General features: G+C 36.1%; 2 protein-coding genes across 3 annotated transcripts in view; one reads left to right on the top strand and one right to left on the bottom strand.

Annotated features, from left to right (window-relative positions):
• Positions 1–18,485, bottom strand: part of RALGPS2 (Ral GEF with PH domain and SH3 binding motif 2) — a 100,442-nt gene that overhangs the window by 37,931 nt on the left and 44,026 nt on the right. The window lies entirely within an intron of this gene.
• ANGPTL1 (angiopoietin-like 1) lies at positions 7–16,608 on the top strand. The gene is made up of 5 exons (XM_009579179.1): positions 7–201; positions 7,082–7,939; positions 12,451–12,644; positions 14,921–15,191; positions 16,198–16,608. The coding sequence occupies exons 2-5, from the start codon at positions 7,114–7,116 to the stop codon at positions 16,383–16,385; spliced, it is 1,479 nt and encodes a 492-aa protein (XP_009577474.1). The 5' UTR covers positions 7–201; positions 7,082–7,113; the 3' UTR covers positions 16,386–16,608.

Genomic DNA, 18,485 nt, shown 5'->3' with positions numbered 1-18,485 from the left:
TTAGTTAGCTCAGTTATCATATGGAGAAACCCAATTCCTCAATACAGCTTGGATCTAACAGAGAAATACAAAAGCAGTTTTCAACTCCAACTGCAGATTAACAATCCACAGCATCGGGTAATACAGGAAGAAAAAGCAACTTGGCCTCTGGATTTTCCATCTACCACAGAAGCAAAACAGCTGGAAGATTTTTTTTTCTTGGTAAGTTTTAAAGTTATTCTTACTTGCAAGTCTAATTTTTTGAGCTATTTGCGAATCCTGCATACATCTACCATCCACATACAATTGTGAATAGACAAATCTCTCTCAGCCTGAGAAAAGTTTGACAACTAAAATATAAAACTCACTTTTGTGGCATTTGGTAGACTTTGGAAACTTGGAAAGAATTAAAAAGGACTCTGCACTAGAGCAGAGACTAACTCATTCCAGTTGTAAGGATGAACAAGTTTCAGTTGTTTAGCTGTAAATCTTCTGTAGATTTTGTTACATACAGTTACAGAAAATTAGTACTACCAGATTCTTTGCTAAGCGTGTAATTTGAGTAGTGTGAACATATTAATGTGAAATTCTGATCCTACCAAAAAGCAAAAGCCAAAAATCCTATTGACTTCAGGAAAGCTGGACTTCACCCAACGCCAGAGCATAGACCTAGCATTACTAGAACTAGAAAATGGATACCTCAATAAAACCACTGTAAAAAATCCCAAGTAAATCAATACACATCTGTAAGTAGCAATCACTGTATACCATTTCAACTGAATTTTTATTTATGGCACTTCTGAGCAGCAGAAGCAGTCCAAGTTGTACAACCAACCGAGTAACCCAAGTCATACATTGATTGAGAATATAATCAAGTTTTTAGCACAAACAATAGTGCAGCAGAAAATCCAAAGACATTGCTGCAACAGGCACTATTTCCTTCCTTTAATAACTTGTGGAACGATGGGGAAGCTAATTGTACCTCAGTTGAGCAGCAGTTTGTTTCTAAATAAAGATTCATTTCATAAACATGAACTGCAACATACAAGGCAACACTATATTAAGCAGAAAATAGAGGGATTTGTTACAGTTCTTCTTTGGGGGGAGGGAGGGGAAGGATGCAGCTGCAAGGCAAGGATTAGAACAAGAAAGCTGTTTACCAACAGAAGACGAAAGTACAGATAAAAACCAAAAAAGAGTTCCAATACATAATTTTCTACTTTTTGCCTTTCCTCATGCTGACTTGGAAATTAAAATACAGTAAATAATCCAGAACAATGGAAAAGAATTTAAGTTACGTATTTTTATTAACAAACCCTCAGAAATGTCTGACACTTTAAGAAAGAATGAAGGGGGTGATGCTAAAAGAAGAGAAAGTGTTACAGAAAGCAAACTTAATTAAGGTTTAGTAGCTATGGGAGGAAAAAAAGTCTGAAGCAGTCTTGACAAAAAAGAAAGATGGATCCTTTCCAAGTTCTTGAGCCCTTTTTCTTACTATCCTTTTGTGCTTCTTTACATATTAAAGAGAAAAATCTAAACAACAACAAAAAACCCCATTTGAAGCCCACACTGTGTGCTTTGGACACCAGTCTCCATTCATTCATGATTAGCCAAGGTTTTGATTTACACTGCTTAGAACAATTCCTAAATCTTTCGCAAATGAAAACAGCTGAGTCAATAATTTTAAAGCAATAAACTGGCTATGTGCAACGTTTTAACTCTCTCTTTTTTGCTGTCTTCCAACTTTAGAGTTCAAATTTTGAAACGCTTATTTTAAACAAATAATGGACTACTAAGAATGATCTGATGTACGATGGAAAAATATGCCATTTCAAATTTGACAGGAATTCACTTCAGAGGGTGGAAATTCTGAATCTTTAAACTTCTGCCAGTATATACATAGCTTTATCAGGTTTTCATTATTGTTTTACTGGGCTTAGTTTCTTGTTAGTAACATGCCCTATTAGTCTGGTCCTTAAAATTTATACACCAATGAATGAAATAAAACTTCCTACAGCAAACATCGCTAGATGCTTCATGTTTTCAGTGTCTGTTTTATAGAGAATTCTGAAGCCCCTAAATAACACATTTCCAAACGCAAAATGCACCACTCCATTGTACCTGCCTGTTAAAATGGTGCAAACAAACACAATGGCTGCAAGCAAATGTAAAGGAACCCTCACAAAAAAAAACCTTCACCAAAAAAATCTGGAAATGTTATGATATTTTGCTGTGTTTTCAGAATATCTAGTATGACAAGATTTATAAATCTCTTCTGCAGAAAATTTTTAAGAATCTACCATTTTTTGAAGTGACACATTTTCAATGACTACTTCAAAAACCCCTGAAGATTTTTAGATTGCCTTTTCTAAAAGAGATCAGATTCCTGTTAATTTCAGAGAAGTAGAATTCTATGACTCTATACATCCAGTATCTGACTAACAAAAACTAGGATTATTCCTGGATCCCAGTCAATACAATTGCAAGTAATCCTGTTATTTCAGTAAAGGCAGAGTGACTTACCGGAAAAGCACTTGTTTATATAGGGGAAGGTAACTTACAGAAGTACACAGATACATCAGAAATCCATGGGAACAATTCTCCTGTAATAAGAGTGTTTTCCTCACACCAGTATTACTTCTAATGTTATTGACCCAGTTTTAAGCTAAAAAAAACCCCACAAAAATCTCCATTTATTCTGAGATAGGAGAATGTAGATGCTTTTATTGATTTTAGCTGCTTAGGCAAAGCTTAACAGAAAACGAAGTCTGCATAACATCAATATGTTATTGAGCTTTCAGATTAACTGGTATCATGTTCAGAGGATCTTTATTCTCAGTATTATCATTTACTTTCTCAAAAACCCCCATCTGTTTCTCTTCCTGTTTTACACGTTTATAAATGGAGGTTTATAAGAGCAGGCACCATTGGTATTTATCATTTGACCATATTCTTTTAATAAACATTCTGGATGAAGATATGTACTGATACTGCACTTTCCATACAAAGGGAATCCTATATTCACATTTACCTGCAACACTTCCCTTACATTCAGTCATAACAACCTACACTGCCCAGGGAGAAGCAGTCCTCGTCAGCTCTGAAAGAACAGATTCTAATTTGTGTTGTGGGTCTCCAAATTCTACATCATGCTGAACGTGAGAGTCACAGCAAGACAACAAAGAACAAATAGTTTGCTGTGTAGAAAGTTAAAAAATGCCAAATATATACTAGCTTCTACACTTCCTCATCCCTGCAACTCTAGTATTTGTAAGTGATACAACATTTTGGGGGGTAACACAGCCCATGTTACAGTAGTTTCTCAGTGAAAATTAAAAATACTAGTTACTGGCTGAACGTGAGAGTCACAGCAAGACAACAAAGAACAAATAGTTTGCTGTGTAGAAAGTTAAAAAATGCCAAATATATACTAGCTTCTACACTTCCTCATCCCTGCAACTCTAGTATTTGTAAGTGATACAACATTTTGGGGGGTAACACAGCCCATGTTACAGTAGTTTCTCAGTGAAAATTAAAAATACTAGTTACTGGTTTATTTTGCTCTTTTAAATTGGAATTTTGTTCCTTTAAACACTTTTAAAATTAATAAATCAAAGACTAATTTTGGAAACAAGTTTTTTTTTTTTGCATGGGGATCAGTCTGGAAAAAGAAAGAAACCAGAAGAAAAGGAATGGCATTAAATGTAAAATGGTATTGAAGCCCTACCCACAGCTCTGAGTATTTCTGACAAGATGGTGATGAAGTTTGTGTTGCTATGAATAGTTGCACATTTTCTCCTGCAGAAGCAATAAAACATCAGCATGCCAGAACATATGTAATACCATTTCTATAGAAATCTGAGACCCAAAACTGGGTGACACAGAAACACGACAGAACCAAGTGAAGTAACAGTCTATTCTAATTTAAAAAACACAACAGTTTCATAAAGAGTTAAATAACGTATTTTAAAGCAATAGTATCTGTAATCACGATCTCCCTCGCTTATTTTCCAATTCAGGTATTTCAGTAGCCTCACTCACTACAAGCAACTCTAGACTTGCAGGAAGGGTTTGATACTGTGGTTCTGTCTAAACTGATCCCCAAGCTTCAACCACTTTCTCTCATACCAGTTATGATATTACCTAAACATCTAAACCTGGGAATCTGTGACGTAATGTGTCTGATTAAAAAAACCCTAAAACTATTTCCTAACTCTAGTATTTGTCATTTTTAGGTTTTACATGTTAGGCTATCATTCTGTGATGTTTTGGATAAACAGTTTATATTTTTTTAAGCTGCTTGCCCAGAACATCAGGAAATTTATGAAACAGTATTTTCATTTCCTTCTAAGCTGATTAAAACTCCAGGTAAGTATCTTTCTCAGAACCTATTCTTGTATAACAAGTTAGGCATTAAGCTGCTCAAATACACCAAGCAACATCATAAGACATTTAATTTTTTCGACATCAAAATTTCCATAGAAGCATATATGTTCCCTACCAGAAGGAACTGATCCATGCTTACCTGAATGTCTTGGTTTAATACAAAACATCTGAATTATTTCAAAGTTCCAGGGCATAATCTTACACAGCTGTTGCATTTGTTTATGCTCTATTAGATCATTTAGTTCATTTTATGGTCTGACAGCACATACAGACACAGAACTTCTAACTTTAACACATAAGCATAAATGTTCAAAATGAACACACGTAATATTAAAAGACATGCGGAAAGCAGACTGCAGCAGAATACATGGTCAGAAAGTGGGCTGCATTGCAAAATGTTTGGTTTTGAAAGATTCGTTTAAGTTTTAATGTGTTTCAGGGGAAAAATGTGCTGCTGTGGGGAAAACCCCCAGTCATTCATTATTTAAGTAACTGTATAGGGTCTTTAAAAACTACCAAGAACTAAAGTGTTATTCACCTTTTTGGATTATGAAGCAGCTATTATATACTGTGAAAATAGTAAAATACTGGACTTGTACTATGGCTTCATCCTTAACCATATGCCATGAAGTCACTTTGCTGCATCTGCAAGCACTGAACATAAAGTATTGAAAAATAATTTAGGAGATGTGAAGAGGTTTCAAGCTTCAGACAATAATTCAGCTCATCCTTGCCATGTTAGAAACCACACACAGACCTGTTTCCCATGTGTTTACCATGATTCGTGTGAGAATTTAACCTAACGAACTTCCAACTGCACTGTTCAAGTGATTAATATTTTAAATGTCTGAAACCACCAAAGAAAAATATACACTTAGCTCTGGAGAAAAGTGATACTTTTTCCTACTTCTTTTTTTACTTTTTTTCTTTTTTTTTTTTAAACAGAAGTTACACCTTCAGCAGAGGAATATTAACAAAACTTTTAACGAAGTTCTGCTTCTGGAAAAAAAATATTTACTAGTAGACACCAAAATACTTACTACTACATACTAACAGTGAAACATACAGAAGTTTTAAAATATAAGGATTCTCAAACTTTTATGTATTCCCTCCATTTATGTAGGGTAAGAAATGATTTTCAGTGTATGTTAAAAAGAAAGTGTTTCCTTCCCCTCCCAGAAGCAGGGCTTGCAATACAACTGTCAGCCAAACAAAAAATTGTTTTTTAGGCAACAATGGAACATTTGATCAGGATTCCTAGATATAATTCCTGATTCCACGTACAGCATGGCTTGAAGTTTGTAACCACTGCTCTTAGTGAAGCCAAAAAATAAAGACTTGATACGTTTACTCTGAGGTTGAGCAGACATCATTTGCAGCAATAATACTAAAGCTGGTAACAGAACTGGGAGAAGTGACCTGACACAACAGTGACCTTATTTGTAAATGTGAATGTAAAGGAAGCAGCACTGCCTGCTTCTCCTTCAGGGTGACACTTTCAGGCTTGCCAAGTGCACTTAAACTTGAACTTGGCAGGAACAGCATGAAAATTATTAACTTTCTCCGGTTTTACTTTATTTCTCTTCGTAACTATACAAAGGCCACTGTACAAGGCCTTGTACAACCACTAATAGCAGTCTGGAAAGGAAAGCCAGATCAACAGCTGAGATAAGAAGGAAGAGTGATCTGCTTCACAAAGAAAACATGAAAAATTAGAGTTTTTCCCTGATTTAAGTGCTACCTTTGTTTATAATCTCAAATATTTAAAAAATAAAGTTAAAACCACCAGGTCTCTCAAAACATTTTTGGATCTTTATCACTGTATTTTAATTCTTCACACAAAGTTAAAAGAAATACATTATTTTCCCTAAAAGGTGAATGAAGCACTTCAGTATGGTATTTCTATTGATAACACACCTGATACTTCAGTGTTATTTGGATAAAAATGTTCTCAAAAATACAAAAATAGTGTCACAACAATTTTAAATGTTCATCTCAAAAGGCAACTAAGTAGGGACACAAATGCAGAGCAAACAGCATTACAGGCTTTTCTTACAAATTTGAAGTCACTTGAATATGCAATTTTCAATGTTTAAGACAGCTGTGTTACGCTCATCTCCTGCCTAACACTAACGTCCACAAATAGCATTCGGTATGTCTGTATTTTTCAAGTCTACTGTATTTGTGCATATATAAATTCAAAAAATATATGTGTGTGTATATGAACAGGTATGTATGTAGTATTTAAGAAATTCTACATCTACATCTATAAAGCTAAAAGAGGACCAGAGAGGCTTATATAATCCAAATTCCAAAATTTATATAAATATTTTTGAAATACTATCAGCCATCACTCTGTCTCCCTATTTCCCTTCCATGAAGATATTCTGCAAGCACTCTGTATGTTCTATAACATGAGTGAGTACAGATCTAAGCAGTCAAATTTATAATGAAAGCAGAATATTGTTTCTGAAACTTTATCCATTGTAACAACTTCTCTACTAAATCCAATACCTAAATTTTAAGGTTTGCTGCTCAAAATAAAAAGCTATTCTTTGAAGCTAATCTAATAGCACCTAACTTCAAGTAACAGATTCCAAAGACTTGTCTACATACACGTAAGCATGGCAAACCCATGATTTCAGGTAGTTTAAGCAGTACTGAAGCCTGAGCTATGCCTCTAATTTAATTATTTGATCTTCTATCTGTTCAATAGTCTCTTCTGATACTCATCATACTTACTTCAAAATGAAGATATTTAAATGGACTTTAGGTGTACTATTGTTCCTGCTGTTGTCTATCGGGCGCTGTACGGAACAATCTACACCTAATAAAACATCCCAACGGAGGCACCCTCGTTCAGCAGACGGTGGAGAGGAAGGGAAGAAATGTGGTTACACATTCTTGGTCCCAGAACAAAAAATCACAGGGCCAATTTGCGTGAACACTAATGGACCAGGTACTGGTAATAGAAAAGACGAAGTCACAAGAATGGACATAGAGAACTTGAAGGATGTCCTGTCCAAGCAAAAGCGGGAGATTGACATTTTGCAATTGGTAGTGGACGTGGATGGAAACATCGTGAATGAAGTAAAATTACTGAGGAAAGAAAGTCGTAACATGAACTCTCGGGTCACCCAACTCTATATGCAACTCTTGCATGAGATCATTCGAAAGCGTGATAACTCACTTGAGCTTTCCCAACTGGAAAACAAAGTCCTTAATGTTACAACAGAAATGTTGAAGATGGCAACAAAATACAAGGAGCTTGAAGTAAAATATGCAGCACTAACTGATCTTGTAAATAATCAGTCTGTGACTATCTCGCTGCTGGAAGAGCAGTGCTTGAGAATCTTCTCGCGACAGGACACCCACGGGTCTCCACCTCTTGTTCAAGTCGTGCCACAGCACATTCCTAACAGCCAGCCATACACTCCTGTTCTTCTGGGAGGTAACGAGATACAGCGAGACCCGGGTTACCCTAGAGACAGAGATGTAAGGCCACCACCTGATCCAGCTACTTCTCCTACAAAGAGTCCTTTCAGAGTGCCACCACTGGCTTTAATTAATGAGGGTGAGTTACATATCACTATTTATCTAACCTGAGATTTCTCTATTTCAGAGGGAAACTGTCCTGGCTATAGAAACAGAATGAAGAATTTAAAGTACCTGGTACAGCTAGCCCTCGCTCCTGATTCTGATTTTTTCCTCGCCCAGGAAAGCTTTAGTTTGCCAAATAGTCTAATTCTTAAGCTACAGCTGCATAAGATGAATTTGTTGAAATAGTTAATACTCAGAAATTCAATCTGAAGAATTTACGCCTTTGGGTCACAAAGTATTGGGGTTTCTGTCTCCAGCTGGGTTTGAGTTCTGGGAATGAAAATTCAATACTAGCATATACTTTCTGGTATTTAACCCTGTTTCTTTGAAGATGCCTACCAGCTACATGTTACAGTAACTGGCAATGGTGACTAAGAGAAGCTAATTCATCTTAAATAAATGAAGTAATTTTAAGTAGTTATCCTTTATACTTACACATATACATTTACTAGAAGTTAATCCTGATAGAAGCATTTTACTCCTTCTATTCCAAGCTGCTTTAAAATTAACATCTAAATCCATCAACACAGTCGTGCAATAAGTCTTTAAGTGTTTGGTTGAAATATTCACGGGAGCAAGGTAAGTTTGAAAGGATAATTGAATCAAGGCTGGATCCAATTAGACACACTCAGCTTTGAAAATTTAAAATGAGTAACTACAGTCCCAGTAATTTGATGTCAGTAGGGGATGGCAAGTTAAACTAATACTGTAAATATTATGAAAATACATTCAGGAGACTGTATTACATCTTCATGTGTTACATTCTTCAGGTCATTAGATAAATTCATTTATCACTAGAAACAAAACTAGTGACAAGAAAATTAATTACCTCTGAGTTGCTCTGAATTTTATCATGATTCTCACTTTATTAAAATTTTGACAGAATTATGATAAAAAAAAATTAAGGATTCAGAAAAAGTTTTTCCTCAGACATCCATTCAAGTACTTGCTCTTGGCTTCTGTTAGCTTGCACAGCAAAAAGGTTTGGTTGGGGTTTTTTTTGTGTTTGGGTTTGTTTGGTTTTTTTGCTTTCAAATTGCCTTTAGTCACAGTTGGAAGTTCAACTTGGTTCCTAAGATGAAAACAAACATTTATTTGTGACTGTTCTACAGCATTACAAACAACTAGCTGCTCGTGTAAAGAACGACTATTTTTATTCAGGGTCTGCAGAAAATTCAGGCACAAGCCCAAGTAAAATGCCAGATGTCATGAGAATTTAAATCGCACATCATGACACAAAGGAAACAGCTAATATAAAAGCATTACATTAAAGTCTGGTCAGACAGCAAAAGTATAATTCTAAAAAACAGCGACTTCCTGTTTTCCAGAAAACCCGTGCTTCAATGTTTTGTTATAAATGCATCTTCTTCTCTCTCAATATACGCCTGCTGTACATACAAAATGAAGCAACAGCACTAAATATTTTCCTCTAAATTATCTACCATGGTTTTCACTAACCCTTTTACCCCTAAAAGTTCAGTGTGAATCCATTTTTGCAAGGGAACACAAAGAAATCTTAGGAAATTGATTTTAACATTATTCAACTTCCTTTATTTAATACCAGATTCTTGAGTTTGAAGTTTAAGTGTTTCTTGCAGTGCCTTGGGAAAATGAGGGTTGAGAATTGCTACAGCTGGTAGAGCATCAACTGTAAAAACCAAAACTTCTAAATTGCAACACAATGCCCAGTTATTATCTCTGATTTTTTTAAATTAAGGTAAGCATATTTAACAGAACCAACATTGTCTATGTCATAGAAAAATTAACTTTCCAGTTAAAAGATGATGACTATTTATAATGTACAAAGGTGTCAAAAAAGACCAATGAAAACCAAACCGACCCATTTAGAAATAGGCCCATCAAAGACTTGGTTATGACAGAATAAACAACTGGACAAACAAGTGGGAGCTTTCTCCTACTGTATCTGAAGAAGCGGTACCTAACAAATACTTGCACGCATCAGAAATTCACAGAAGGGTCAATGTGCATCTTAATATTGTGAGAGGTGAATAAAATTCAAAATATATGGGGAACAGAAGGATGAGATCTTATTTTCTGAGAGTATTTTGGTTAATTTGCATAAAAATTGCTCTAAAGGTTGAGGAAGAATAATGTTGTTGTGAATTACAGTTTTCACAATTATCTTAATCCTTGGAATAATAACCAGTGTCCCCAAATTTTACTGCCACTATGTTCCAAAAAGTAACTTCAAGCAGAAAAAGTACTTGAGAATTACACACGCGCAACCCACCCTGCTGCTAATACCTCACAGTTAACAATGTAACTTTTTTTTTAATCTATGCCCAATTTTATGTTGGAATTTTCCTCTACTATTGACCTAAAAATCCTCTATATGAAGCTTACACAAGCACAGCCTCTGTATTATCCGCTCAAGATAACATTTGGCATCTTAAAATAGGATTCAGCCATCATTTTATTAAGCTTCCAACTTAAAATATTTAATCGCTTTCCTCCTCTACTACATCTAATTTACAATAAAGTATGATCTGTACTAAATCATACGTCTAAAACACAATTTTAGAAGTGAAATATTTAACAGATCATCTTCTCAGAGTATTTCTAACTTATAACTAATTGTCTTAGCAACTTAGTGTACAGAAACTGTTACAAAAGACTAGATATGCATGAGATACTTATTCTTTACATAGATAACAACATTTTAAACAGAGTAATGATGTTTTTTTCATTAGCCAGAGAGCCACCACTCACACCAGCACTGTGGAGAGTCTTACACTGTTTCACAAATCTCAGCATTTCCACTGAACAAGAAATGGATCAGGTTTTATGCGTGAACTTAAAATAATTACATATAACAAAGAATTTACTTCTCAAAAAAGATTCAAGGCTATATACCAAAAGTCATGGGATTTATTGATTTCCTTACACTAAGAGCAGAAGTCTGTTACTTCTACTACAACATTAACTTATGATAAGCACATAGACAAATCTGAGCATCAGAGCAGACAAGTTGTATCCTGTGACCTTAATGCCAGCTGAATTTCAGAAGTGATCAAAGTGTATTATAGAAACAGACTAGCACAATTCTGCCTGCCTTAAAAAAGCTACTTAAAATCACTCCAAACATCTGCTTGGGTCTCTTATGGAAAAATGAGTCCTCGATTCCTTCTCCAATAGAAATCACGTGAAATAATACACAGCAAATCTAACTGAGCTATTCTTAATATTCAATTAACATTACAAATAATACTACTTGTCTGTTTACACTTTTTCTAATGCAGTAATTGCTTTACAATAGTACTTCCAGAACAACCTCCCTGTTCAGTTATAAGCGCCCAAATTTACTTTAGACAGTTCAAGGAAAGGCAATGAGACCCAACGTAGCCCAGGAAGTTATCTATCCACTGGACAAACTTTGCAATGTGCACAATCTACGTGGAAATTTTAATTATGAACAAGAGAAAAAGCACTCATGTACCAAAGCCACAGTATTTCTTTCCTAAGCTACTACGGCATGCACTGCAAGAACGACAAAATATCATTGAACACTGACAGTACAGTATGCAGCAATACTTACGATGGCTCAATGTCTGCAGCATTCTTGGTAGCACTGTCACAGCCAGAAGCTCCAAGTAGTCACCTTCATTAGATACACAAGCTTCCTGCACTTTAATTAATATGAAATGCTTTATGGACTTCTTGTTAATTACACACTTATCCAACTGACAACTACTACTCAAAGATCTAAAAAAAAGAGTGACTTTTAATCTGCTTTCGTCACGCAACCTTAATCTGCAATGAAGGTCACTTTCACTCGACTTCTACTTTTGATTAAAGAATAACTTGAACAACTGTCTTTTATGCTTCTTTGCACATTAGCTTCTTCTGTGACCGACGAGTTTCCTCTGAACTTCCAAGCAATTTGAGCAAATGAGCCTTGTAAAATGAGAGGAAAACTGTAGGTAATTTATTTTCAGATTTATTGAGTACGAGTTTTCAAATACATTTAGGGCATTCAACCACTAACTAGCCATCAGAACATATCCTGCTTTTCATTAGTAAATAACCAGTCTCTCTTTAAATCAACTGAAGTAATGATACACGAACATAAATCCTTTTCTAAAACGTAGAAAATAAAAATATTACCGAAAATAGAAAGACAAACTAGGCAAAGTTTTCAGAGAAACGTAAGCTGCATGCTTCTTACGGAATAACTAGATGCTCTTCTGTAAGTACTATTTGCAAAACCACTATTCACATGGTCTAAAATAGAGCTTTCAAGCAGCACCAGAAACAACATTTTTGTAGAATCACAGCCCTGAAAACAAGTATGTGAGCCCTTTTAGCTGCTCAAAAGTCCTTCTCCACTGCTTGCATATTTTCTTCATCAGTATCCATCCACATGTATCACACCAGGATGACTTTCCATTACCATTTCAAAATATTCTTGAACAATGGGCACTGCATAGCCAAGCTTGAATGCTTACAGTATTTCTTTTCAAAAAGGTCCATTCAAAGACTGCCAACAAGCCAAGGAAGCTGGGCATTCCAACAGCGGGATTTATATGATCAAACCTGAGAATAGTAATGAGCCGATGCAACTATGGTGTGAGAACAGCCTGGACCCTGGAGGATGGGCAGTTATTCAGAAGAGGACAGATGGATCTGTCAACTTTTTCAGGAACTGGGACAGTTACAAGGTAAACTATGGAATGCAGAAAATCAGCTGCTTCATTTCAGTGTGGCAGTGACATTATCTATCGCAATAAAGATGGTGCTAACATTTCCAATGCAATTCTTCATTGCAAATGGTTGTACTGAATGATAAACACTGAGGAGTTGGAAATAGATCGCGCGTAAGTTAGTGAAATTAATTTTACAAACAAAGATAATTGAAAAGAGTGGTCATCCTTCAGAGGCAAACATATTTCAGTGGGAATGTCCTATTTCACTCAATGCATTACTTAACTTTGTATGAACTAACTTACTGTCTGAAACAGCCTGCATTGGTCATGCACAACACAACAACTGTGGAGACACATGTTATTCTAGACAGTGACTGGGAAGTCATTTATTACAAAGACTTAACTAAACACATGATTTTTATTAACACACTAAGAACTACAGTAAGTACTTGAAAAGCTTAATTGTCTCCCTTATGAATAAGCAATCCAGCCAGTGGAATTATTCATTTAAGCACATTAAGAGATTTGCAGGATCAGGGCCTCAAGTTAAAAACATTCCTAATAACGAATTAAAGGAAATAATTTCTACCTTTAAAATCAGGTTAGAAATCTGAGCATGTAGGGCTGCTGAAGGGAAACACATTCTTGTGTGTTATTGTGATATTATGCACCAGCAGGCATAATGCCTAGGACGACAAACACATGCTGCTTTGGAGTAATTACGTGCTAGACAGGAAATTTGAAAACCCATTTGGTTGGGTTTTTTAAATAATAATACTGTGCTGACTTCATACATATAGGACAGAGTTTTTCCCTATGATGCTGTGCTCACTTTGAATGGATCTACAATTGCCACGTGCATTGTATCTGAAGAGAGAACTGAGCCACATTTAACTCAATCAGTAATCTAAAAATAATATCATATATACAAAGGAAATGACAAAAGATTACTATGAGGATTTTCACTTTTTGGCTTCTTGGAATTTAGTGATTCAAATGTTAATCATTCCTCAGTAGCAGTTATTTAAAGCCTTTACTTCTCAGAAGCATAGGTGGTTGGTGGCTTTTTTGTTTGGGGTTTTTTTTAATGTTATAAGGCAGTTATGGAGTGCCTTATAAATTAACGATAAACACTTTGAACATAAAGCAAAGAAAATGTAGAAGAGAGTGTAACTGGTGTCTAATAATGGCTCAAGCTTGGGCAAATGTGCCCTCAAGAGATTTCTCATTAAATTGCAGTGGCTGAAGATGGTATTCCTACTACCTAACTTAAAGTACCTGAAGGTGCACCTCTGTGACTGGCTTTAAAGCATTGACAACAGAGATGTCTCCCATGCTCACATTTCTACTTCATTCCCGATCTCTGTGTGGCTGCACAGCTACAATGTTGACTCAAGGGAAGTATTGCAAATGTGGCCATGAGCCAGCAGAAAAGCATTGCTACCATTTTTGGCAGCAGCATGATGCTAGATCACCTTAAGCCGCTTGTGAAACTGCAGCTTGAGTTAGGAGCCTAGACTGTTTGTCTACTGGAGAGACACTTCCCCAGAAAGTGATTCCAAGCAGGAAATCAACTGTAGGTCCTCCATAATCAACAGCCTGAGAAGGAGGGTAGGAAGACCTCAGAAACTAGGAAGCGTAAGATAGCTACAGTGGGTGACGTACCTACCTTAGCTGCAACACCAAACATTAACAACTCTGGGTTACTCAGGGACAGGAGACAGCAGATATGAAATATCACTTCACAGCTACCGTACTGGTAGTTTGTGATTTGAAAGGGAAGACATTTTTGTATTTCGCTTCTAATAAATCTAGTAAACAGCACAGATGAACTATGTGATTAAATTCACAGTAAAAAACAACACTAGTTGCATTAAAAAGGCAACAAAAAGTTACTTACCTTGAACACTGAGACTGTTGATCCATAAATACCTTTTCCAACCTGGAAATATACCCCCTTAAATTTCATTATTCATACATTCTTACAGATCCCCTTAGCTTTGTCAAGAAATGTATTGTTTCAGTTTCCCTATTCTCTCTCCCTTTACCTTAAAAAGAAGAGAGACAGAGAACAGGTAGTTTTGCCACCTTTACTGATTCTAGTAGTACCTCATACGGAGAGCAGTCCAACTGAGTAAATGGCCAAGTGCAGCAAAATAAAGCATTTAAATGCATGGGTTGAGCAGTCATTCAGAAGCCTAAAGGCCTTCAGTATCCAAGTTCCACTTGCTGATGAGTGTTTTGACAAGAAAAACTAAGCTAACATCACCTTCTGATCTTCTTTTGTACAGAAAGGATTTGGAAACATTGATGGAGAGTACTGGCTGGGACTAGAAAATATTTACATGCTTACCAATCAGGATAATTACAGACTATTGATTGAGTTAGAGGACTGGAGCAATAAGAAAGTCTATGCAGAATACAGCAGTTTCCGCCTGGAGCCCGAAAGCGAATTCTACAGGCTACGCTTAGGAACATACCAAGGAAACGCAGGCGATTCCATGATATGGCACAACGGAAAGCAATTTACAACACTGGACAGAGACAGGGATATGTATTCAGGTAAGGAAACAAGTATGTATGTGAAAAGTGAATACAGTAGATTCCATTAGTGATACCACCTTTAAAAAAGAATGTAGTACAAGAGTATGTAAATTCTGATAAAACAACTCTTTTGAAAGATGCTTCAAATCAATAATGATAAAAATCACGTTGACAGGGCCCCCTTCAAGCCCCTGCACCGTTCAGAAATTCAAGTTCTACTACCCTCATTGCAGGCACACTTGAACAAGCTTTATATTTAGCTCAATGACATCCTTACCACTTGCACGTGACGCTCTGCAGTCAGAATACCTGTCCAGGTGATCTCTGAGAGTAGTGCTGTGGCCACATAACAATAACCACCATAAACTAAAGCCTCTGAACAGCATGAAAGGAACTGCAATTGTGCACAGGCTTAGTTATGTTCCAATACTTGAGAAACGGGCAGATCGCTTTGTTTCATTCTCCTTAAAGGATGCTTTTTTGTTCTTCAAGCTTTCCCCTTAAAGCCTTAGCAGTAAAAGAAAGGTTGGGGAGGGTAATACTTCAACTGCTTTTTCTCAGCTGTCAACAACCATAAAGCTGGACAAATCTTGTAAACTCTTAAACAAGCCTGTAACAGTAAATACGCAAGTTACAAGCAACTCTTTGTGGAACTGTGGCCCTGCGTGCTGCTTTGGACTGTATCAACTCACATTGCTTCCACTGAAGCATTTCTAAACAGTACATAATCCGAGTTCCTTGAATGTTAGCTCATGGGCAAGCACTGCTGGTAGTGTGAGAAGAGCTGATCTCCTCAGTTTTCAGCTGTCACATTAAATACCGTGTTAATCATCAGCCCTCCAGGCAATGGCTGCTGTTATAACAGAACTTACAATTTAGGTAGAAGCAGCAGTTGATATCACCACAACAGGCTGTGAAGTACTTCTAAGTTCCCTCTAAGAATAAGCCAGAATATGAAAGCATTTGCTAATCTCCATTTCTCCTCTTTAATGTTGAAGTTCACCTAGTTCTTTCTGTTCCACAGGAAACTGTGCTCACTTTCACAAAGGCGGCTGGTGGTACAACGCGTGTGCCCATTCTAACCTTAACGGGGTGTGGTACAGAGGAGGCCACTACAGGAGCAAGTATCAGGATGGAATATTTTGGGCTGAGTACCGGGGAGGTTCCTACTCCTTGAAAGCAGTTCAAATGATGATCAGACCTATAGACTGAGGAGGAAAATCCCACAGTGCTCAAGTGATCACGTATAAACTTCTCAGCGCTTGAGTTCCAGAAAAATAAAGTATTACTTTTAGATCATTATTTTGCACAATTTGCCCCTGCAAAAAGCAGGTCTACAGTTTTCCTGTCTTTTTTCCCCTGTTGTGTTCCCCCCCCCCTTTTTTAAGAACCCTTTTCTACTGTGACAGACGGTGTTTTTTTAAACACACATTCACAAAAGCAGATGTTTGTGCTTGCAAAGCATATTTATCTCTGTTCAAGTCCAACGTACTTTACGTAAACAGTCATTAAAGCTGGTAAAAAATTCCAGATACATGACAAGTTATAAGCTTTTTCACTTAAAAAGCTTATGCTTTTTCAGGTTAGTTCAACCCTTAAATGTAAATATGTGAAATGACATTGTCTTGCTTTAATGTGAAAATTGATTAGTTATTTAACAATTTATTTAAAAATGTTGGTATTACTTTCAATGAAAATCTGACTTCACATTACTGTTTAAGATTTACTCCAAGAAGCTACATAAAAATTGAAGACGTTCTAGCTTTGCCAGCAAAGAAAGATTTTTGCAACAAATAATTATTTCAAAATGAAGTGGTGAATTAAACAGAAAATATAAAATTTCTTAGTGGTGTAGAGAATTCCTTAAGATCTGCATATCCTACCTTCTGTAAAACACTTAGGCAAAATGTTCCTAACATAAGGAAAGTAATTGTATGAAATGATTGATAAACTCGAGACAACCAAATTGCTCAGTACTTTTTTTTTTTTTACGTTCTACCTCCATACTCAAACATCCTAACTAAACAAAAATATTTCTTGATACTTTGAACTTAAATGACGAAATGAAAAGTCCTGATATTACAATCATGACTTGACACTTGGAGACGCCTCCCCTGCTCCAATTAGGAGTGATGAGGTCTGAACAAGTGTTCACACGTACTAATTTAGAGAAGGACCAAGTCTCTGAATATTTTAAGTTTTCCTCCTACACAGCTTTCTGCTGACACAGCAAACCCAAGATTAGAAATCAGCTCTGAGTGTATTCTTCCTGCCACCCCCAACTTGGACTGCTCTTATGACATACACATTTCCCTTCCCCTACATGTATACAACTCTGATATTGTCTATATTAAATTTTTTACTTCTGGATATCTGACTTCCACTGGAATTAATATGTAATTTAAGAAATTAATTAGAAAATACTTTTCCAACCTTTAACAAATGCCATAATACATACTGCATCAAGGCAAGATCCTTCCAAAACTGGAAACAACAAAATATTCACTTTAGGTACCAGAGTCTCCAAAACTAAAGCTTTCTTCTTAGTATACAAAACTATTTAATAGTTATACTTAGCCACACAGGTTACCTAATTTAATCTGATATTACACAAAAGCAAAACATGCTGTTCTGAATTGTAACCAATGTATTTGTTTGGCACCTCATATGTCCCTTCAGGATTTTAGGAACTTTGCCCCTATTTAACATAAGAAACCCTAATAGCTAAAAGAATGATCTAATATTATTGTTATGTTAAATTAGTCGATACAAATTGCTATGCAAAACCTCATTTGTAGTTCAGAGGAGAGAGAAAACAGCATTCTGTTTTCAAAACACATTCTCTGGAGTAAATAAAGCTTCATTGATAATATATGGCTGCAAGGGTTGTAGTGAAATCTTTGGTCAGAGATCAAAGCCAACAAGTTTCAACAATATTTAATTGGGGTTGGTAGCGGGGGTGGGTGAGTGGGTGGGGAATCAGTCCCAGCATATTCCATTCCCAAATTCCAAGAATTTTAACTGACACAAATGTTTAAGATTACAATTCCGAAACTGTTCTTCATATAAGGAGTATGTGTTTGTTACAAATATCATACAGACCTCATTGATTGAGTGTTCTATAACACGCTTTTTAATTGCAAATGCTTAAAATTTAGACCATCTATAGCCTAATCTTTTTTTCTGTGGTAGCTGGATAGAAGAGCAGTTCAGGTAAATATAAAAGCTGGAAATGTCCTCCAAAACGTTCCTTTAATGAACACTTCTGACAGCTTTAGGTCATTCAACCATCAGATTTCCTCTCCTTGGAAG

This window comes from Fulmarus glacialis, unplaced genomic scaffold (genome assembly GCF_000690835.1).
Source record: "Fulmarus glacialis isolate BGI_N327 unplaced genomic scaffold, ASM69083v1 scaffold6316, whole genome shotgun sequence".
Taxonomy (NCBI): Eukaryota; Metazoa; Chordata; class Aves; order Procellariiformes; family Procellariidae; genus Fulmarus; species Fulmarus glacialis.
The sequence above is the reverse complement of the archived record's forward strand: the minus strand, read 5'-3'. Positions and strand labels throughout refer to the sequence as shown.